Below are 23,548 nucleotides of genomic sequence, written 5' to 3'. Positions count from 1 at the left end.
CAAGGAAGTACCGTGTCTATTAATGGGTAAAGCTACAGTAACGTCTTCAGCTAGACAGCTTGAGATCCTTGCCATCTTTATCTCTTAGTTATGATTTCTTATCTCTTTATCCTAGTAAAGGATAACTTAATCCTATATCTCTTATATAGAGATATATCTCTTAATCCAAGTAGTTAATGTTTTATGAGCAGTAGGATAACAATATTCATATTCGCAAAGGCGAAGCACAACCAAAACAATGTTCTTCTGCAAAATGCATGTACTTTTGTTTTTAATCACTAGAGGGCTAAAAGTTACATAGTGTACCTTTAAGTGCATAAGGATTGATGTGTGTATTGGTGATTAATGTGTGTATTGATGTGTGTGTGTGACTCACCCCAGCTGACTGAGAGCAGAGTGCTGCATGTTCTGAATCTGATGTTGCTGCCATCCGCTCATTGAGCCCAGATGCAGAGTGTTGGCACTGTTGAAGCCAGATATAGAGGACAGATCTGCACTGCTCAGAGAATATTCTAGAAGAAAAATGCATGATCAGGGTTAATATTTGCATCCTAAACAATTGATGCTGCTTTTCTACATAACAATGGCTCCGCCTGCTGGAGAGACAAAGCTACACACAGACTAGAAAAAAAAAAAAGAAAAGAAAAAAAAAAGAAGAGATTCTGAATTAATTTAGTCTGGGTTTAATTAATATAAAAAGAGCTAAATAATAATAATAAAAAAAGCAATATGAAATTCTAATTAAAAATATTTATGTTAATTTTTACATCTGATTATGTTCATTTACAGTAATTACAGTAGTAATAGATCACTGAACAGTATTTTAAATTGTATTAAATTATATATTAATTTATTTATTAATAAACATTAAACATTAAAATTACTAAATTTAATGGTATAATATAACTATAAAAAAAAAAAAAAAAAAAAAATATATATATATATATATATATGTATATATATATTCCTCTATAGTAAAACATTTTAAACATTCTGATTAAGATGTTAACGTGTGTATAACGTGTTGTGAGTTTTAGTGTAGTTGAGGTACCTACCAGTACCATATGAGGTGGAAATGGCTGATGGGTAACCGCCCATTCCCTGCCCCGGTAGAGTGGGCGTCGCTACAGAAACCACTGGGGTCGCCAGTGACTGTGCAGACTGAGAGTTGTTTATTCTCTGGTTCTATAAGAAGAGGAAGAGAGCAGAAGAACACATACAGATGACTTGTCACGTCAAGAGGCTTGAACATCTGTATCTTCATCAAACAAACGAGGGAGCACCGCCCACCAAAATAATGAAGGAAAAAAATGGCCATTTGACATGAAGCACCACTGAACCATCTCAAACTATGATTTACAATCCCTCATAGGGCACTTGGTCGCTATAGAAACTCAAGGTCTCCAAGGCAACAGAACCAGTAAAAGAGGGGTTGGAGATGTTTTTTTTTTTTTTTTTTCCTGGCTTGATGACTGAATGATGCGACAGAGATTAAGAAAAGAAAAGCAGCGATAAGCAGAGATGGACATGAAGGGGTCAATAAGACCTGAGAACGAGACTGACTCTTATAACCACTAGATGTCACTCTGGAGCTTGGTTGTGTAGATGTTCTTAGTTCACTAATACGAAATTGCGTTTAAGCACTTGTGCATCGCCCTATTGGCATTCGAACAATAAGCTAAACAACATCTGACCACACACTACTGGTCTGATCATTATATGTGTATGAGGATGACAAATGGCCTTCAGATCTACTAGCCTACGCATGTCACCGGTTTGAGTGACAGTGTCACTTACCAATAGAAGGTCAACATCCTCAGACTGATGGCAGTAAAGGGAGGGTGATAAATCCAGAATTAGTGTCATTGACTGACAGTGAGTGCAGCTGATAGCCGCCTACGACACTACGTGAAGCTACAGATGCGTACTTCACCAAACAACAACAAAGCTGCTGAGGAGATGTTTCTAATAGAACTCTAACCTGTGCTTATTAGATAATGAAACTACTGGAGAGGAAATGAGAAGAAAGGAGAGGAGAACCACGGAGGATCACGAAGGAACCGAGGCGTGTGGTTTTATGGATGTGGTACTATCGTGGCTGTTAGTACAATTCAACACAACACACTTACGATGGAGGGCATGTTGTTCTTTGCCCCGGGTGGGATGAGCACTCGTAGGTCAGGCTTACGGCTGTTCATCCCCAGGTTCACCGGTGGAGGGGACTTGGCCTGCATGCTCTTGTTCATTCCCCCGGAGGACACCAGAAGTCCTGGAGAGTTACGGTGGTTTCCATAGCCATTTCCTAATGAGAGACAGAAAGGGAGGGGGAAAAGGCGTTAGACACAACAGAGCCAAATTGAGTACATCAAACTTTCACCATGGCACCCAATTTAAGCAAGCTTCATTTCACTCTCTCGCCTGCACCAGAATGCATAATTTCCACCGTCATCTACTGTGAAGCTTCCATTCAAGCCTGTCTGCAGCTCTCCACACGGTTCCAGTGAGCCTTCACCACATGCAGCCATTAAACACTGTTTTATCCGTTCTGGAGTATTGCAACCATCTTTCACCAAGAATGTGCTCTTTCAATTCAATGTTTCCACACCATTTCACCCAACTTTCACCTCCACCACCACTCATTCATTTGTACCAAGCACTTGGTCAACACACCCTCTCATTCACCCTCCATCAAACCAAGCCAGACTAATTCAGCAACCCCAAATCACCCCGTCACGCTCAGATGATTTTCACTCATGAAATTATTATGATTCAAAATATTATTTTTTTTCTCTGCCTCTGCATGAGTAAAAAGATCCAAGCTCTCAGTTCAACCGATTGTCACGGATAAGCTACATAATTTTTGTCACTGATTCTTAAGATTAATAAGATAAAACATGTTCTGAAAATATTTGTTTTAAAACAGTAACATTTTAACTTTGAAAATAAGCAGAGATTAAATACAATTTTATTTATTTTCTTCATCAAAATTATGACGTTACATTATCACTCATTATCCCTTAAACCCCTTAAAAATGCAATACTTTATATAGATATAAAATATAATACTAAAATAAATTATACATAAATAAATAAAATATATTTTTTAAATATAATAAGCTTAATATTTAGTTTCAGAGTTAAACATGTTTTTTTTTTTTTTCTAAAGTAAAAACTAAACTAAACTACTGCTGGAGAAAAGGATATGGTTCATTAAAAATATACCTTTTTCATAAAGCTTCACAATTTTGTCACCTACTTTTTTTGTCAACACCATCTGATATTTAGGAAAACATTTACCGGAAAAAATAAAAAATAAAAGAAAAAAAAATCCACTTTTTTTTTTTTTAAATTAATTAATAGTGCTAATATTTTTTTATGACATGAATTATGGTGAAAACTACGATGCAAGTCACTGATCCTCTCCTCGTCTCTTTTAAGTGAGGTCTTTGGTCTTCAGCTATGGTGGATTCAAGAAGACTGCTAAAATGTTTGTTTCAGAGCAAACTGTTGCAGCATCATGTCTCTTTAAAAAAGTTGAGAGATGAAAATGTGGAGTGTGGGTAGATAAAGATAAATAGAGAGAGGATAGATGTGAGGCTCATTTTGTTCCTCTTGTGGTTTTGCGGTAAGGAGGCAGGTGTTTGATGAATAGAGACAGGTGGCATTGGTAACTCATGGTGCTTTAAGAGCTGATGTCAAATGAGAGCAAAACAGTAAAAACTTCATTAGGTAAAACATTTTAGTTCTGTATTATTGTTATTTTTGAGCAGAACACCACTGGTTTTGTTCCAACACTTTATATAAATTAAATTCATTTGGATTTTGAATATTCCAGTCATTTCAAGACCCTTTATTTCAACTGTAAAGGATCACTCCAAGTCCCATCTGGAGCACAATGGGAAGGTTTCCACTATCACATCTCATTTCCCAAGGCAGCAGTCTCTATGAATGACATAAAATGCATGGGCCTTAACTACTGACAGTGAAGGTCGTCATTTGGCAATCAATGATAAATACATGTGTGCACATGTGGCTTTCTCTTATGACTACCAGAAGTGGATCAGACAAGCAATCTTTATTCCTCATCCACAATTGCTAACCCAACTCCTAAAAAATAGGAGGGATCGAGGAAAGAAGTACAGAGTCTTTGTTTCAAACCAAATCCCTCTTCTTTTTTTTTTTTTTTTTTGCTTTCGAGGGGGAAAATGTGAAGTGCTGCATGGCTTTTGCCACTTAAAAGAGGGTTAGGAATTATACGGTAGACATAAATGAATTTCCCAATCATACACTCGAGAGGAAAACTAGACGCAGATGTCGTCCTCAGCAATTTCGCCCCGGTGATCTTTCTATAATTTGAAGGCGATGGTTTTTGTTGTTTTCAAATGAGAAGTCTTGAAAGCGCAATTTGCACGATTCAAGGAAAAGAAGGAGGACATGAGTTGGGAACCAGGAAGAGCAACTGTGATTGTGAGAGATTGTGCTAGTACAAGTGTGAGCGGGTGGATGTACGTATAGTGCCATGTGCACTGATGCATTTCCTGTCTCCTCATACATAGTGAAGTACAGGGCTCGAAAAACAGCTGGCTGGAGCTCTTCTCTAAACACTTAAACAGCCACACTTCATTGTTCGCAGTGGAGATGAGGAAATAAAACTGCGTTTGATCCCCTTAAAATACATTTCCACACTTATAAAGGAATATAACAGGCTCAGTACAAGTTGAGCTCAATCGACAGCACTCGTGGCATAATGCTGATTGCCACAAAAAATTATTTCAACTCATCGCCGCTTTTCTCTCTCTCTCGCTCTCTCTCTCAACCCCCCCCCCCCCCCCCCCCCAAAAAAAAACAGTAATCTAGTTTACAATGCAACACTTACAATAGAAGTGAACAGGCAATTCATGCACATTAAAACATTCACTCTTTCTATAGAATAGCACCATTTTACTAAGAATTCTTTTCTAATAATAACATTGTATTTAAAGTTATAACTTTGACGCAATGCCATAAACTACTGTAAAAATAATAATTTAAGCAGCTTTATGGCTAAGAATTAACAGATGAATTAATGTACCTGCTTTTATAAAGTTATAAGCTACATATTTCTGTTTTTAAATATTACTCTATTACTTTTTAACTATTACTTTAAATCTTTAAGGGCCCTATCTTACACCCGGCGCAATGCAGCGCCAAGCGCAATGCAAGTGTTTTTTGCTAGTTTCAGCCTGACGCAGTTATCATTTTCACATCCTGCGCCATGTTGCTTAAATAGCAAATGCATTTGCGCCCATTTGTGCGCCCATGGGCGTGCTTGTATGAAAACGAGGTGTGTTCTGGCACATTGTTGGTGCGTGGCTATTTTGAGGCAACAGAAATAGACTACGCCATTGACCAACTGAAACCTGGTCTAAAGTCAATGGCGCAATATTATTATTTTTTTGTTATTTAAAGAGCGCGTTAGTAATGTGCGTCTAAAGGCGGGTCCACAACGCGCGTACATTCTGCTTATTAAACACACAGGGACGCACAACAGCACACAAACATGCTAAATATTAAAATTAAAAGGATTACAATGTAAAAGATTATTGTTGTGTATATAAAGATATGGTGGAATTCGGCTTGTCCCGTGGATGGTCTGCTTGCGCATTTTTACCTCGCGCACGAGCAGTTCCGTTTGCGCTCTGGAGACGGATTCGGCCTTTCCACTATCGAATTCCGTCATGTAAATAGCGAATCTACCATGGCCCGAGCGCAACTGGCATTTAAAGGGAATGGGAGATGAGACTCTGATTGGTTTAACGCACGTAAATCCCAAAACACACCCATTACTCATTAAGAGAATAGGGACAACCGTTTAAGACCATGCGCTGGGCGTGCCGACAATTTTTCCGTTAAACTAGCAAAAGTGGATTCGGACACGCTCTAAGTGAACGTGGGCCCAGCGCTTTAGACCACGCGCTTAGATCGTTAAAATAGGGCCCTAAATCTGCTTTTTGGCCCCATTCACTTCCAGCATGTATGCTGGTATCAGAATTATGTCACATAAGCTGTTGATTGTGCTTAACTTGTATCTGGTCCATATATAATGTTTACTAAATATCTGTGCATTTTAAACTTTTTAGGTTCAAGCTATTTGACCGATACACCGTGAGAAAATCCAAACACTTTCTGTAATTATTACAGCACAAAAGAACTGATCGATAGAACCATTCATAGAGACTGGCCTCTGTTCTGCTCTGGTAACCATAGAAACATGTGATTTCATGATGTGTGCAGGTTAATTAAAGGGGCCTGTACAGTACAGTACACCCTGAGCCGATCATAAACACGTGGACTGCTCAGATCACACGGACCGAGATCTATTTAACAACCAGAACGCTGCCATTGGCAGGCACATTGCTAAGCAACCTCAAACGCAAGCAAGAGCACCCTCATGTGATATTGTAATAATATATTGGTGAAACCGATTTGGCAAATGCTCCAGTGCATATTTGTGTTTGCGCTCTGAAGAATGTCAAATGTATCTATTTACAATATGTTTTTGCAGTGGTGAGCAGTGTAGCCAATCAGAGGTATAGTTATTGATCTCTTGAACTCAATGGCCAATTAGAGGTGTCAGAATCCACTCACTGCTCAAAACGCCCTTTTATATTCAGTGATGAGTTCAGTGCAAAGTGTAGACACGATATAAGAGATTTATTCTGCATTGCTGCCAGCTTCATTGATTTTAATGGACTTTTGTGAGATCGCAACGAACTGACAAAGCGACAGCGTTTTAGTGATTGTAAAGGGAGCGATCTTGGCTTGCTTTCAAGGCTACAGCCTATATAATCCATTGAATAAAACTATTGTCTTTCATGCTGCTAAGAGGACCGATGGCCAATTGCATGCTGCAAAGTTTCGGAAGTGACATCTACATATAAATACTGGATTCACTCTGTACAGGATAGAAATATGACATGTTAATATAGTAATGCATTAAAGCAATGTAAAGGCACACTAATAGATTAATAGAAAAATATTGTTAGCAAAATATTATTGGTAAAAGTGATGACTTGTAAATAATCGTAAATGTCTCACTGTACACTGCTAAAGAGTCGACGTTGCTCTGCCTACATCTGCACTTTACTAGAGCACCCTCAGTAATTTCAGAAGCACCCTCAGTGATTTGATTCTGGAAACAGGCCTGGCCATTGGTGATTAGCAATACCAAGCAAGAGTTAAAGTGACCCGTCGAGAGCAGACGGACAGAGACGATGAGTTCAACTAAGGACGTGTGTTAGACACTGGTGATGAATGAGCCACGGCGACTTGATTTATGGATCAGAAGCAGCACAGCTGGGATTCAGGTGGCCAATAAGTAGCACGAAACTCATTTATCTCATGCTTTTTTTTGTGTTTTTTTTTTTTTTTTTTGCCGTTGCTTGTTCTGTAAGTCACTGAAAACGGCATCCCAGATTCAAAACCAGTGCGCTATAGGCCAAAACAGTGTCCATCTTCTGACTCATGCCGTTTCCCTTGCAAAAGCCACACAAGTATCTTCCCTGTGCACTTGTGGCCCAGCTATCGCCCTCACAATGGGGAAGTACTAAAATTACAGCTGCCCAGAAACGAGTGGTCCCCTCCTCACACACAAATCGCCTGATGTGTGTACGTGATAAAGGAGCCGATTCTATTTCTGGGGCTCCGCAGAGGAGGCTTAACTGTAAATGGGCTTGGCCTAAGTTTCCACTCAGCATCAAAGCGAGCTGACCAGCTAGTGTGGTTAAGCACACGCTCGCTTTCCCTGCGAGTTGGACATTCTCTGATTTCTTATTGTGGTGTAACGGTCGAATTAATCCTGTTGTCCGTGTTTGTTGATTCGGTGTTGAGGTTTCAGGCCGGCCTCGATTCAAGCAACTGAAAGAACTGCACATGCACTGCTACTTCAATGACCCATAAACTGCAGAGGTGTGGTAGGACCAAATGCCTGTAAGCGGTAAATTAACAATACAAAAGCAAAAATAAAAAACTTAATGGACTTGCTACTCACTCCTACGAGATAAAATAGACTTTCTCACATGTGTTGGCTGACCTCTCCATATCTCATAGCATAACATGTGTCGCAGATGCATAAATACACGTAGCAGAGGATTTGCGGTTGTCTGAGAATGCCAGGCTGCAAGCCAAACAAATAAATGTCTGCGACGAACATCATAACATGGCACATTTTGCTAGAAAACACCACTCCATAACATAACTTGAAAAAATATATTCAAATATATACACACTACTGTTCAAAAGTTGTTGTTTTTTTATGGTTTTGCCTCTTATGCTCACCAAGGCTGTGTTTATTTGATCAAAAAATACAATAAAAACATTTAAAATAACAGTTTTCTATTTTAATATTTGTAAAATGTAATTTATTGCTGTGATTACAAAGCTGAATTTCCAGCATCATTACTCCAGTCTTCAGTGTCACATTGATCCTTCAGAAATCATTCTATTATGCTGATTTGATGTCAAGAAACATTTATTATTATTATCAATATTGTAAATAATTGTGCTGCTTAATATTTGTGTAAAAAAACTCTCACTTTTGATCAATTACATGCATCCTTGCTGAAAACAAATTAATTTCTTAAAAAAAAATCTTACTGGGTCCAAACTTGTGACTGGTATTAAAAAAATATATGTACTTATATATTATTAATTATTTTATTAATAGTATATAGATTTATATATTTATTGCTGTGGTTTCATTCTTAATGCAATGCCTGTATACTACTATTACTACTACTACTACTAATGACAATAAATCCGTCATTTAAAAAAAAAGAGGGATACTAAACGTCTTGGAATCAATAAGTAACTAAGGCTGCTAGAAGAGAGCGAGAGAAAAAGTCATGAATATTCATGCAATATTCTCTATTAGACCATTAAAAGGCTGCTTGTGTCGTTTGACTCTCTTCAACTCTTGTTTCCAGAGTTGTGGCCTACATCAACTCCACACTGTGCCCTGTGTTAGCCTGTCGTCAGCACAATGGCTATATTTGATGGCTGTAGACCTTGAATGTGGACAGCAGGGCCACACCAACAAGTGGTACTTTTGTGCATTCGAGACAGTGAGGAGAGGGGGTCAGTTGACAGACCTTACCCTCACCCTCATACAATAGACTCAGGGCCAGACAAGGTTACCCAGCTGTGTCTCAGCAGCCCGGAGGCCAAGTTCAAAACATCTACTGTCCCGCTTTAAATATCCAAGCCATGCTTCTGCAGTGACCACTGGTTAGTGGTTAAGACTGGCAGACCCACATACACACACGCGCGTGCGCGTACAGACGCAAACAGATGCACAGACACACAAACACAGACGTCCACATATACCCAGAGACTCTGAGGCAACCACAAGCCGAAGCAATCCGACTGTATAACTATTCCTTTCAAGTGGATTGTTCTGGTATATAGAAACTCATATACAAATTCTCCAAAAGGACTGGGCTGCTAGATGGAAAAATATTCCAAGTATGTTTTACTCCAAACACACGGTAGGCCTTATCCTACAAAGGACATAAAGCAGAAGTACAGGGTGAGAGGGGAGCTGTGTGCGCTATCATTTTCAGACAAGAGCTGAAGCAAACAAACAAAGGGACATGGCTCAGACGGTGCAGCATATTGCTAATGCCAATATTTACCTCTTTACTAAAAAAGCTGATATTTACAAAGCTTACAAGGATGAACATCTCTATATGCTTGAAGAGCACACAACAAGAGTGTGTGCATTTGATTTCACCAAGCCTGACAAATTCAGTAAGGAAATGGTTTAATGTTAATATACACTAAAAGGTTTGGGGTCAATAAGATTTTTTTTTTTTTTTTTTTCGTTTTGTAAGAAATTAATACTTTTATTCATCAAAGATGCAAAGATCAAAAATCACAGTAAAGACATTTATGATGTTACAAAAGATTCCTATTTCAAATAAATGTAAAGCAGCACAACTGTATTCAACATTGATAATAATACGAAATGTTTTGTGAGCACCAAATCAGCATATTACAATGATTTCTGAAGGATCATGTGACACTGAAGACTGAAGCAATGACTGCTGAAAATTCTGAGTTTTTACTGTTTTTATCAAATGAATGCAGCCTTGATGAGCATAAGAGACTTCTTTTAAAAGTATTAAAAAATAGTACCGACTCCTAATCTTTTGTATATGCTAATATTCTAAGTGCATACTGCATATACTAATACAAATACACACGTTAACACAAAACAACTATTGTGCAGTAATTATTGAATTGAAGAATTGAATTGAAAAAACAAAACCAAATATTTTCAGTTACAGAGGCTATTTGGTTTGAACCAATCCAGTTCAGTCCAGTTCACTTAATGACTAAAGTCTGCGAAGAAATTACTGTGAATACAAGCCCAGCTTAAACAAACAGAATGTTCTGCTGAAAATTTGCGAGGCTGGTTAGAGCTGGAAGAGAATTCGTGCAGTTATTGGCTGAGTAAAAGTCATGATGGAGAGGGAACATACTGTAGTATGTGGGGATGCCGTCCTTACCAGCACTGGTGCCCGCGCCAGTGGAGAGATCAGTGCCCATCAGACCACCTAGCATGGGAAGAGAAAGACAGAGAGAGAGAGAGAGAGAGAGAGAGAGAGAGAGAGAGAGAGAGAGAGAGAGAGAGAGAGAGAGAGAGAGAGAGAGAGAGAGAGAGAGAGAGAGAGAGAGAGAGAGAGAGAGAGAGAGAGAAAGATTCAGTCACTTCATTGCAGCTGACATCCATATCCTACCACAAAATCTTCCCTCTTAAAACTGTCAGGTCATTCATTCAGCTCTTTCAAGTCATGGAGATCACCCTCCCTCCCAGCATGTTTAAGAGCGAGGGAGACCGAAAGACAAATATAAGGTGACAGAGACGTGCGTGTGTTTGTCTGAGAATAACAAAACAATGTCCTTTTCCACCTCAGCACACATTTCTAAGGAGGAAGCGATGTGGCCGACGGGGCTCGTCCGCAGAGTCCAAGAAAAATTACACATTTTTATTTTTAAGCATGCAGGGGAGCAAGTGTGGTCAGAGGCGTGCAGGCTGGGCCAAAACTCATATTTAGCTAAGCGCTCCTGGAACACAGAGCTGATTGCATCAGGAGAAAGCTGTTTTAATGACAGAGCTGTGGGTGAGAGACTCTGTCTAATGAAGCAAGACAACACAACAATAACAAAGTGCCAACAGGATCGTGCTGTACACTCTAAAAGAAATGGTTCTATACAGAACCTTAAAGGGTTCTGGTCGAGCACATCATATGTAAAACCTTTTTATGGGTTCCCATCACGGGATCATTTTATGGATTTCTTTTTCATGAGTTAATTTAATTTTAATTCATTTTATACTTTGATTAAATCATATCATTAAATAGCTTGTAAACATGCTTTATCACTAGAATTTTTTTTAAATAATCCATTAAACATGAAAGTATTATGCAATCATTTAAGAGATTTCTTCTTATAAAAGCTTTAAGCCAATAGAGCCCCACTGAACCTTTTTTTTTCTTCTAAAAATGTAAGAAAAGGGTAAGACAAAATGACAGATTAATATAAATATAGGGGAATGCTGAGTATTAAATTAATTATTGGTAATATTATTCTGTAGGTATGACAGAGAATTTGTAACACGTCTAACTTTAATACTATTTTAATTATTATTATTTTTAATAGTATTTTTTTAATAGGACTTGGTCACATCAGCAAGATAAAAAAAAAAGATTTTTTTTTTTACAGTCCCACTATGCACAATATGATATATGTATATGTGTGTGTGTTTTTACCTGCACTAGGTGGTCTGTGTGTGACCCCGGGTGACATGCTGTTTCTCTGCAGGCTGTGGTGGGCCAGTGGAAGCAGGTTATGATTGCCTGGGTAGATCTGGTTATTCACTGGGATGGGCATCTCGTAGGTGGAAGAGGGCACCGCCTGGTTGGAGACAGCAGCAATAAATACCTTTAAAATACTGATTAGTAACATAAACTACAATAATAATGGTGAAAACAACAAGTTAAATACACTGAACATGAATACTTAACCTTTTGCAAAGCAAAAACAATATTTTTTTTGACAAATATATTGAATGCAATGTAGGAAGCTTGTTTCCATCACATAAAAAAGGTAATTTCAGCTTTTTTAATCTCACAATTCTGACTTTTTTTGACAATTCTTTTTCTCAGAATTGCGTGATATAATGTTGAAATTGCGAGTTATAAAGTCAGAATTGCGTCATATAATTCAAAATTGCAAGTTATAGAGTCAGAATTGTGAGATATAAACTCGCAATTCTGAGAAAAAAAAGTCATAATTTCGGTTTATATCTTGACTTTATTTCTCGCAATTGCAAGTTTATATCATGTAATTCTAACTTTATAACTTGCAATTGCAAGTTTGTATCAAGTAATTCTGACTTTATTCCTCGCAATTGCGAGTTTATATCTCACAATTCTGACATCATAACTCACAATTGTGAGAAAAAAAGTCGCAATTATCTTTTAAATAGTTTTATTCTGTGGCGGAAACAAGCTTCCATAGCAATGGCATCAATTCCTAGAACTCCTGAGAAGTATTTCTGTCCATTTTCTCTGTTATCTACCCTAAACGAACAGGCTGAGATGACTCTAACCCCTCTAAATCTCTGTAAATCCTCTTGTTCATGTCACTCCAAAAGACACAGGCTTAACCTTGAAGAGAGTCCTTCCTCCTTCATATTATGTTTTTTTAAGGACAAAATAGCCCCTAATTGTAGCCATGTGTCCTGAGGGTCTGTAAGTGCTCATCTGGGAGAGCATCAACTGACAGGAACTGAAGAGGAGCCTCTCGCTCTTTCTCACTCTTTCATTCTTCATTAACTCACAAGGCCACAGCAATCATGGCTTTAGGCAGCCAAATATTTTCTCTCCGCAGAGGTCTTGCCGGGCACAGCTTCACTTTTGTTAGGTGTTCATTTTTCCGTCTTTACCTTCATGTTCTGTTTGGAGTCTCAGAGACCCTAAGGCCTTTTAATAGCTTGAAAAATATTAGTTTGTTGACTTTTTTGAAATTGTATGAGAACTAATTTATAAACCACATTCTAACCTTATAACACCAATCAGTTATTGTACATTTAATTTGCTGCTTCGGTAATATCAGCCTAATTTAATTATATAATTTTATTTAATAAAATGTATTAAAAGTGAAAAGAAAATAAGGGGTCAATATCTAAATGACTACTTTTTAGTTTAATAGGTACAGGTCACCCTAAGCAATAATAACAGTCAAGCTTAACAGAACATGGGGGAATCTTTAGCATCTTTGCTAAGTTTGCCCTATTTTTAAATGAAAGAGGTGTACGTGAGGCTGGACATCTTCGGCATGGTGCCTTTCTTCCTCTTTGTGTTACTGTACTCTCTAACTGGAAACATATATGTCAGTCACTGTGATCACAGAGCGAACTGCAACTATCTTCACCACTATCACTGTATTTACCACTCCACCCAACCCAACCCAACCTAACACTGTGTCCTAACCAGACGCGATGCGATAAAATTCCAGCAAATAATTTGTCTGTCCACACTAGACGCGACGCGACTGCAAGATGCGTCAAAATCAATCAAAACCCACAGCCAATCAGAACAGCGTGTGGGTGGAGTCTCGCGGCACCAGAGAGTAATCTTGACGGTACTCGCAAGAAAATTGATAAGTAGGCTACATAATCAAATTCACAAATATTACACCATTTAAACATTATTAAAAATACATAGGCTACTGAGTTACTAAAACAATCTTTGTCAAAGAATAAACTTGTTTGTTCACAGTTTGAACGTTCTTGTTTCTTGTTTCGATTTTTCAAGATCTGAGGTGAATTATCCATTGTTGCTTTTACAGCTACAAAGCTGGGAGAACTAAATGATATTCAAAGTCACATTGCATGCTTTTAACATTAAATGAAGCACATATACAGTACCTGAGATTATCATTGCCACACATTGTGTTTGTAGTTCCAGCGCGATGTTGCAGAAAAAATAGAAACCGTTTCTAAAATAGAATTGTCGCGTGTCGCCGTCGCGGCTGGTTTGGACAAACTCTTTTTTTTAACATGGAAAAGATACCTTTTATCGCGCGTCAAGGCGTGTGTAGTTAGGACACGGTGTAATTCCCATAACCAATAAAACACTGTAGCTTACTGGACATAAAATAAATAAATATCAAAATCATGCAAGGTACTAAGACTTCCAACTTTCCTTGAAGATGATCTTTTATTTCTAACAGCATTGGCAAATTACCTAGACAGACAGACAGATAGATAGATAGATAGATAGATAGATAGATAGATAGATAGATAGATAGATAGATAGATAGATAGATAGATAGATAGATAGATAGATAGATAGATAGATAGATAGATAGATAGATAGATAGATTCTTTGACACATAAGTACAGTAGCTAGGAAAGCACATGCGACATCTGCAAATGAATTTGTTGAAATCAATCAGGCTGTAGGTTCAGACATGTAAGGAAGAGTATCTATTTCTGAATACCAATCAGTGGAAGGCCTTCCAACGCACAAAACACACTCTGGAGGTTAAAATGACTGTTTTTCTCACAGTAATTGTCTTTGAGCTTCTACTTGTTTTAGTCATATCTCAGAAGTGCAATTATCACCCATGCATCCAAGGGCAGTGCCAGTGTATACTAGACACAGTATACTAGATCTACATGATATATATTTTATATGAGATCTATATACGGTACATAAGGTTAAATCAAGATTAGAATGAACTACTTTGTTTCTCTAAATATGTTTGTTAGCTTTTCCACAAAGCTGTTAGTTTTTAGCCTCTCCTCTCTTCACTGTACTTACAGACATCTTCTGAGTCTTGATCATTAGATCAAACTCTTCGTTAATCTGTTTGTATTTCTCCTCCGTGCACGGAGTGAGAGCGAGAGCAGACTCGAGCTCCAGGCTCTCGCTGCCTTTGTTCTCCTTCTTGCTCAATGCCTGATGGCCCGCACAGAGCGAAGAGTGAGCCAGAGCACAAAGAGAGATAGAAAAAAAGAGAGAAAGAGAAAGGAAGTGTGAGAGGGCTGGTCTGAAATGCAGGTACTTACACATATCCTCTGTCTGCTGATCATGTGCAGATCAATGTCGTTGTTGATTTTATGGAACTTGTCGTCTGACTCAGGGCTGTGGCCCACCGAGTCGTCTGCGTCGGGGTCAGGGCTGTCACAGCCATTTAGACCTTTCTTTCTCAGGGTCTGTAAATACAAGTTTGCACACAGTTCAAATACCAACCACCATGTAGACCCTCAGGTGGAAGGGTCTGAAAAAACAAGCTGAATTTAGACAGGATTAAACTGAATGCTTTCCAGAGTTCAAAACCCATCCATGTACACTATAGCCCACTTCAGTATTTGGGGGAAATTATACCTCAAATGTTTTATGTACAGTTAAGTACACTATCGTTCAAAAGATTATAGGGTCAGTAAGATTTATTGCTTTTTTTTTTTAAAGAAAGAAAGATACATTTTATTAATACATCTAAGCAAAGACACATTAAATTAAGTTAAAGTGGCAGTAAAGACATTTATAATGTTACAAAAGAATTCTATTTCAAACAAATGCTGTTCTTTTGAAAACAAAAAAAAAATATTCATCAAAGATTATTGAAAAAGAGGCATCAGCAGAACAAGAAATACATGTTTCTTGAGCAGCAAATCAGCATATGAGAATGATTTCTGAAGGATCATGTGACACTGAAGACTATAAAGGAATAATGGCTGCTGAAAATTGAGCTTTGCCATCGCAGGAATAAATTACATTTTCAAATATTGTAAAACAGAAAAATTGTATTGTAATAAAATTGTAATAATACTTCACAATATAACTTTTTGCCCTATATAGCAAATAAATGGTGAGCATAAGAGACTTTTTTCAAAAACATAATTAAAAAAAGCCCACCAACCCCAAATTATTAAACGGTAATGTATATATTGAATTTAATAATTATTTAATTTAATCATTTTTAGGCATATTTTTTTATGTCACATTTTATTTGTCACTTGTGGACCACAGTTTGAGAACCGTGTAGAAACGTTAAAAGGTTTATTAACCAAGAAATTCAAACTGACATTTTATTTTCTAGAATCTTGTTTGCTTTAGACTATTTGCAAAAGGTCATGTTATTTATATTCATGTAATATCAAATAATCATACATATTCCTTGTAAGTCGGTGTAAAGGAAGTTGTCGAGAGACAAGAGGACACACACACACACACACACAGAGACAGGAAGGGCCAACCTAAAATATAAATGTTAATATTTAATCAGGTCTGGGTCCCGAAGAGAAAAATGTCTAAATGTGATTTCAAGAGCAAGAAACAGCCCTACTGCTACTGACCACATGAGAGAGACGCCTATAGACCTGGCCAAAATAGATTAACAGAAAGACGCCCAAGGAAAATAAAAGATATGGGGATTCTTTTGATATAACCATTAACACACTGTAAACCAAAAATGTGTGATGAAGCTGAAAAGCTGTGCTATGCTTAAGCAAACAAGCTAGTGTAACAGTACAAGAAAGAATTGTGGGCTCTCCTAATATATTAAAGCAGCAGTTTCTCTCTCGGCCACCTGATGGCCACCTTCTAGTAGGAATGAGATCTTCCTCTCGCAATAAAGTCAACCTAAGAGAGAGTATTACTTTTGTATTAACACTAACAAATCTTAAATGACTATTAATTTACCATTAAGCCATTGTGTTCATTCAATGTAGTTAAGAGATTCTGCCATCCTGAGTGAAACAAAATCAGCTAATATCAGAAATTCTAAGAGAGACATTGATTTTTTTTTTTTTTTTTTGGTGAAAAGAAGAAATAAAAACTTGAGGCAAACTGCCACTGCCGCACCAGACCCAACCCCCTTCAACTGTCTCGTGACATTATCTGCACAAGGTTCTCAAGCAGTCTGACGTCTCATCAAAGCGAGACGCGTTCCACTGGATCAACTGGCTTTAAGTGTGGCGTGGCGGGATATTAGCCACCAGCTAACATATGTGCAGCTTGCGCTCTCACACACAGTCCTTCTCTGCCTTCATCTGCCTGTCTGCATCAATCACACAAGAATTAATTTACTCTGCTGACGCGAGGACTTGATGAAGACGGGTTTCTCATCCTCTTTTCTTTGCTATGACACGCTTCTATTAGGTGTTGGGGGAGTGTGTGGAGAGCGGCACTGCGAGATGAGAGCTTTTTTTTCTCTTCCTTTATACATATTGAGCTTATCAAATGCTTTGATGATGAGTACCAGTCTGGTTGTTTTGTGCGACTGAAATAGAAAATGACGGATTTTGAGTCTCAGTCATTAAAAAAGACAAACTAAACAACTTTATGATGCTATATATATATATATATATATATATATATATATATATATATATATATATATATATATATATATATACGTTAAGTACTAATTGTGGTAGTCTAATCAAATTGGTTACTTCAATTCAATTCAATACTTCAAGTGTTTTTTTTTTTTTTTTTTCGTCTGCAATGATAGGATGCCCCCTAGCAGAACTCAGGTATTGCCTCGGCACCGGGGTGGGGGAAGATTGCGGTGTAGCCGGCGTCGATCTGAGGCAACGGAGTGCGAAGAGGCAGAGTACACTATAGAGTGCTGATGGGAGGCCATGCTGGCCGAGTGAGCGCTCAAGCAGGGATCGGCAGTTTAAGACCCAGCATGAAGCCTCTCTGAACCCCCTGACGGTCCGCCGCTATGCCACTCATTCCAGATATGTGCACCTGCCACCAGCCCTCGCACACACACACACACTGTTCTGCTGTAGGGTGGTAGAGCTAGCCAATCACAGAGTGTGTGCTGAAGATGGCCATAAATGGCTAAACAAACACCCATTCCCCTGAGAGAAACAAAATGTGCTCAGATGTTGCTCTCTCATAGCTCAGGAGGCTTAGTGGATGTCTCAACTATACTTCTTTGAAGCATCATCTTTTTCTTAGTTTCAAATAAATAAAAAATTGACACACATGAGACATAGAGAGTAAGAGTACAGAGCTATGAAATTAATTATCACAGCTCAAGTGAATTTAATGGAAATTAAATGTGACTTTTGATTGCAGACTTGGCAAATATGAGCATATTTATCAGGGTCTTTTTCTCAGTTGAGCAAAATTCTCTATTTGAACTTGTGAGAAACAATTGAGAATTTAAAAAGATCTCATAAAAAAGTGTATAAATCATATAAACAATACTTAAATTATATGTATATATATATATAAAAACAGGTCATACTAAATAACTACATAATAAAATGCATAATATTTTTTAAGACATTTTTATGAATAAACAAATAATTTCATAATACATGTATTAATAAATTGAATTGAATTCAATAGATTTTTAGGTCCATTTTTAAAATAATTCATTCGGATAAACTTGGATAAAATTATATTTTAGGGACAACCAGTGTCAACAGATCCATTTGGTTTCTTGGCCAATGTGAGCACAGAATGAGACATGTTAAGAGAGAAGACGTTAGGTCTCTTTCTCACTTAAGCAAAAGTCTCTATTTGAACTCCATTTAATGCCATTGCTGTTTAGGAGAGACATTTGAGACTCCTTAGATCCCATTAGTAATTTTTATTTCCCATGGGTTTATAATGACTCACTCATAATCACTCCCATGATCTTCATTTCTAAAAGAAGGCAAAACACACAGCCAATGCAATTGATTTCCCAAGAAGCAACGGCAACATTAATGCTTCTAGTTTGCCGGTCTAAAAATAAGATACAGTAGACAACAAACACCCTGTACTTGGACCAAGCAGTGAGAACATTCTGATGTCTTAATAGCTCCGCGAGATGAAAGCTGCATGATTGTCCTTCCAAAACATCGATGAGAAGTAATCAATCTAACAAAGTGGAAAATGGCCAGACGGGGGTGAGGGAGGGGCTGATAAAAAGCTAAAATGCACAGATATAGTCAATATAGAGCTGTGGAGAGGACGAGCGGCTGGAGGTTTCCGAGAATCAAGAATGGGTGAAGACAAGTTAGGGAAAAGAGTGGGAAGGAATGTCTCCTTCATTGGTATGCTCCTAATTAAACTCCTTCATACTTCTCGTCTCTCCTGGCTCCTTCAGTCAGACCTCCTCTCCGGGCTGAAGCCTAAATAATGGACTGATATCAACTACGGTCTTGCAATTCCAGCTGTAATCAAGCCAGAGAAACTCTAGCTCGAGTAGCCAAAGATGATTCCCTACTGTCTTCACTACTGATCATTTTACCCTGACCTCTTTTTAAAATCTGAACAGTGTCCAGTGCTCATTTAGACATCTAGTTAAAACCAGGCCAGATTGATGAGGGATTCTGACCCAGACAGACCACATGGTTTATTTTTAAGAGGGTTTCTGTTGTGGAATGGAGATGACAGGTTTGCAGGCAGGTCTGGAGAAAGTCCCTCATTCAATATTCTGCTGGAGACCATGGAGATATGACAGACAAGCTTGATTTATATGATCTGACAACAAAATATGGATGATTAATCGCATTTTAATGATGATCACGATATCTGCTTCCCTCGATTAATTAAACATAATGGTCTATGATATTGGTCCACTGGTTATTTATCCTTTTTTCTTTTTCGTTTAGAATTTATCTTGCAATGGTTTTTATGTATGGGGTTGCAAGATGTCGACAGTTTAAATTCGCCAATCAGATCTTTTCTCTTAAACTTTGCTCTCAAACTGGATACAGCTTCTGCCCAGTGTTTTACTAATACACAACCCGGTGACCATGCACACATACTCTCTCTGAAAACACAGTCAAACATGTCTGTTGGAGTTTAGCGAACTCAATTGTGATATTCTGCTCAAATAAAATTGTAATAGAGCCGGTCGTGCTTGTTTCCAGCCAGTAAATCTGTGACCAAACATGAATCTCGACTATATTATAGTTGCTGAATAAATGCACTTCCTTGTGTGTTACAATATAAGGACTTGTTGCTGTTTTACCAGTTTTCATAACTGTTAAATCAGGAAACTAGAAGAGTTTGAGTTGACATTCTCTGGATTTGTCGTTCCGTGGAAGTGGAATAATTTTGATGAAATGTAAACAGAAATTTCACAAATGACAACAATCCTGACTAATAATCATGATTATTACTGTTGAGCAAAATAATTAATTATCACATTTCTGTGTCCCTGTCATAAAGATTCAAATAACTTGAATAATCAACACCGATAATCAAAGTTTGCACTGTTACTTTGAGGTCCTAGCAGAACAGTTACATTCATTTTCATTAGCTCACGTTAGCGCTAAGTTTACAAAATTTCACACAGGGCTCTATTTTGGCAGCTCAGTGACTCTCCTTGCTCAGCACATGTACTCATGTTTTTTTCCACTTCTTTCTCTCTTATACAAATCCACTATAAAGCCACTAACTCCAAGGTGGTCCCATTAGGCCAACAGAGATGACATCATGCACCTCAACAGTCACGCCTCCACCATGTGTGTGCTTCGAGTAAGTTGGAGTTAATTATTGCGTACAGTCATTGCTTCAACAGAGTGGATGGAGGTCAGAGAAAGCTCAGTGACAGAAACGCACTCGATCCAAAAGCGCTCTGCAGATGGCCTCACTAAAAACTCTGTGATTTGATATGGTACTTTTGAGGGGGGGACCGCAGAGTATCCTGCTCCCGTTGAACATGAGAGTGCAGAACTTTAGGAAGAGAGCCAGTCTGTCTTGACCTTATTGGAAGCATATGGCTGTAGAGAAAGCAGGGAAGCCACCGTTTAATTAAGTGTGGTTTGAACATGCTACGACAGTGTAGCGAGACATGAATGCAGATGACAAAGGATGTGGCCTCCATATGTGCCTGTGTCTCTGTGTGCATGTGTACAGTAAGATGGTAGTGTGAGGTGGTGCATCACAGAAGACCATCCTTCTTTGAACTAACCCATCATGCTTTTCAGCCTTTGGAAGTGGGCACCTCTTAACTCCTAAAAACAAGCTACTTTACTGTAATTTTCTTGCTTTGAGCCCTTCCCCCTCTACACTATAATCACACATCAAAGAGACAAACTATAGGCATTTTATGGTTAATGGATATTGGTAACAGAGGTCATATCATATATATATTTTTTTTTGTCCCCATGAGTTTTTATCGTTATATACCTATATTTAGAAGGGGTGGATAAAATTGATTAAAAGTGACATTTATGATCTTACAAAAGATTTCTATTTCAAATAAATGCCGTTCTTTTGAACATCATATTTTTCAAAAAAAAAACAAAAAAAAACAACCTGATCAAGATTTTTGTAAAAATATTAAGCAGCACAGCTGTTTTCAACATGGATGATAATAAGAAATGTTCTTTGAGCAGCAAATCAGAATATTAGAATGATTTCTGAAGGATCATGAGACACTGAAGACTATAATGATGCTGAAAATTCAGCGTTGTCATCACAGGAATAAATTACATTTTGACATATATTAATATGGATAGCGGTTATTTTAAATGGTAATATCATTTCACAATATTGCTGTTTTTAGTATATTTTTAATCAAATAAATTCAGCCTTGGTGAGCATAAGAGAGTTATTTAAATAAAATGTAAAAACATCTTTTAACATATATCATATCTATATATAAACACTGCCATTCAAATTTTTATTATATGAGTTCGGATATATTCATTGGCTTGATGTCAGATATTTGAATGAACGAACAAGCCGTCTTTTTTTTTTTTTTTCATTGAGAAGTTTTCCGTTCTAAAAGTTACAGTATGTTCTCTTGACACAATGAACTCTTTTACCTCAACCGATCAAGGAAAATTTGATTTCTCATGATTACAGTAGGTAATGGATAAGTAATATCATACCTTGAGCATCTAATTACATCCTGGAATGGATGAACATAGGGCAAATTCAAATCCACTTAAAATGTTCTATAGTTAGACATTTCTAAAATGAAAGCTATTCCCAATACACAGGCATTAAGTGAAGTAGTACACAGAGAGAAAGACAATAGCTTTCTAGCTATTTTCAAGAGTACAGCTGTTACTCAAATACACATTATTCTTAACAGTGATAAACCACTGTACTAAATATGCTTGTGTCTTTATTTACTACCTCTACAATAATGTGATACTCTGTTGAACATTTGTGCCATGTTTTTCAGATTCTGGTATATGACCGTAAAGCGTATCATCTCATATGCTCTCTCCATGGCTATTACAGACAAACAAGTCATTCATATGACCTAATGGAGCATCCCATACATGCACACAATGACACTCAGTCTAGCTAAATAAAGGGGTGCTTATACCATGGCCATCTTTCCATTTGAAACACGCTGGTTATGTCTTTATGTCTTATTTTATTTCTAGAGAGACAGAAGGACACCTATCACATGCACACACATTGAAAGGGCTGTGATTCTTTTTTTGGATGCTACAATCACACTTGCGCACGCGCACACACACACACACACACACACACACACATACACACACACACACACACACCACATCAGTTATCAGCCTTTGTCTGTAGGGGTTCTTATCATGCAGCTGCATTACAGGAAGGGGCAGAGGGTTTTTGAGGAACAATGCACAGGCACCTGACCTCTCTGGCATGACCTTGTGTTTCCACACCCTTCGGGCCCTGTGTGAGGGGACACTGCCATCTACACCCATATACAGAAATAGATTGCTCATTTTCCACTGACAGTAAGAGGGGCAGCCAGACAGGACAGCCTTGTTTCTTGTATCTTAATGCTGATGTCATGTGCTGTGCTGATTTAAGGTCAGTCTATGAGTTTCATGCTGATGAATAGAGCCGATCTTTCATCTTATGTATCATTACATTTTTTTTTTTACTTGAAACTGGGTGTCATTGTAGTGACATTATATTCCACCATAAGAAAAAAAAAAATAAAAAAAAATAAATATATATATATATATTTTTTATACATGTAGGTTTATGCAATATTATATGACATATGAACTAAATCTACATGATATATGTGTACTTTTGAAAATGAATTTGTCAATATGCAGTACCATTAAAAAATAAACTAATGAAAAACATGGTGAAACATTTAAAATGAACAGTTAGGGAACATAAAATACTCACTTAGACAAAGTGTTCACACCCAGAATGATAACTATAAAGATAACTAGGAAACACTTTATTTTGACGATCCCCTTAAGACATTCTGATGACTATAAGTAATGTTGCACCTACATGTCAACTAACTAGTATTAGTAGACCGTCTTCATCATATCTGCTAACACTTATATCCCCCAAAATACATTCTACATGACTTTGCAAAATGCATGTCTACAACCCTAACCCTAGCAGTCTACTAATACTCAACTAATACTCTAATAAGAGTGAGTTGACATGTAGGTGCAACATTACTTATAGTCAACAGAGTGTTTAAAGGGGACAGCCAAAATAAAGTATAACTGATAACTATAACGATATAACTATATTAGCGTCCACACCAACACAAAATA

The 23,548-nt window shown here is 37.6% G+C and overlaps 1 protein-coding gene across 20 annotated transcripts in view; it reads right to left on the bottom strand.

Annotated features, from left to right (window-relative positions):
• Window positions 1-23,548, bottom strand: part of mef2cb (myocyte enhancer factor 2cb) — a 121,067-nt gene that overhangs the window by 47,197 nt on the left and 50,322 nt on the right. For 6 of the 20 annotated variants that reach the window (XM_079872928.1, XM_079872921.1, XM_079872925.1 and 3 more), the window contains 6 exons: window positions 15,119-15,265; window positions 11,811-11,955; window positions 10,521-10,595; window positions 2,130-2,302; window positions 1,056-1,185; window positions 377-512 (listed from right to left, as the gene is read on the bottom strand). In XM_079872928.1, coding sequence (XP_079729054.1) covers window positions 377-512; window positions 1,056-1,185; window positions 2,130-2,302; window positions 10,521-10,595; window positions 11,811-11,955; window positions 15,119-15,265 — 806 coding nt within the window. Of the gene's footprint in view, window positions 1-376; window positions 513-1,055; window positions 1,186-2,129; window positions 2,303-10,520; window positions 10,596-11,810; window positions 11,956-14,870; window positions 15,266-23,548 lie in introns of all 20 variants that reach the window. The other 14 variants (XR_013821389.1, XM_079872933.1, XM_079872920.1 and 11 more) reach the window with 6 other exon arrangements.

Source organism: Squalius cephalus (genome assembly GCF_949319135.1).
Source record: "Squalius cephalus genome assembly, chromosome: 5".
In the NCBI taxonomy this organism is placed as follows: Eukaryota; Metazoa; Chordata; class Actinopteri; order Cypriniformes; family Leuciscidae; genus Squalius; species Squalius cephalus.
Note: the sequence above shows the minus strand (reverse complement) of the source record. Positions and strands in the feature narration are given on the sequence as shown.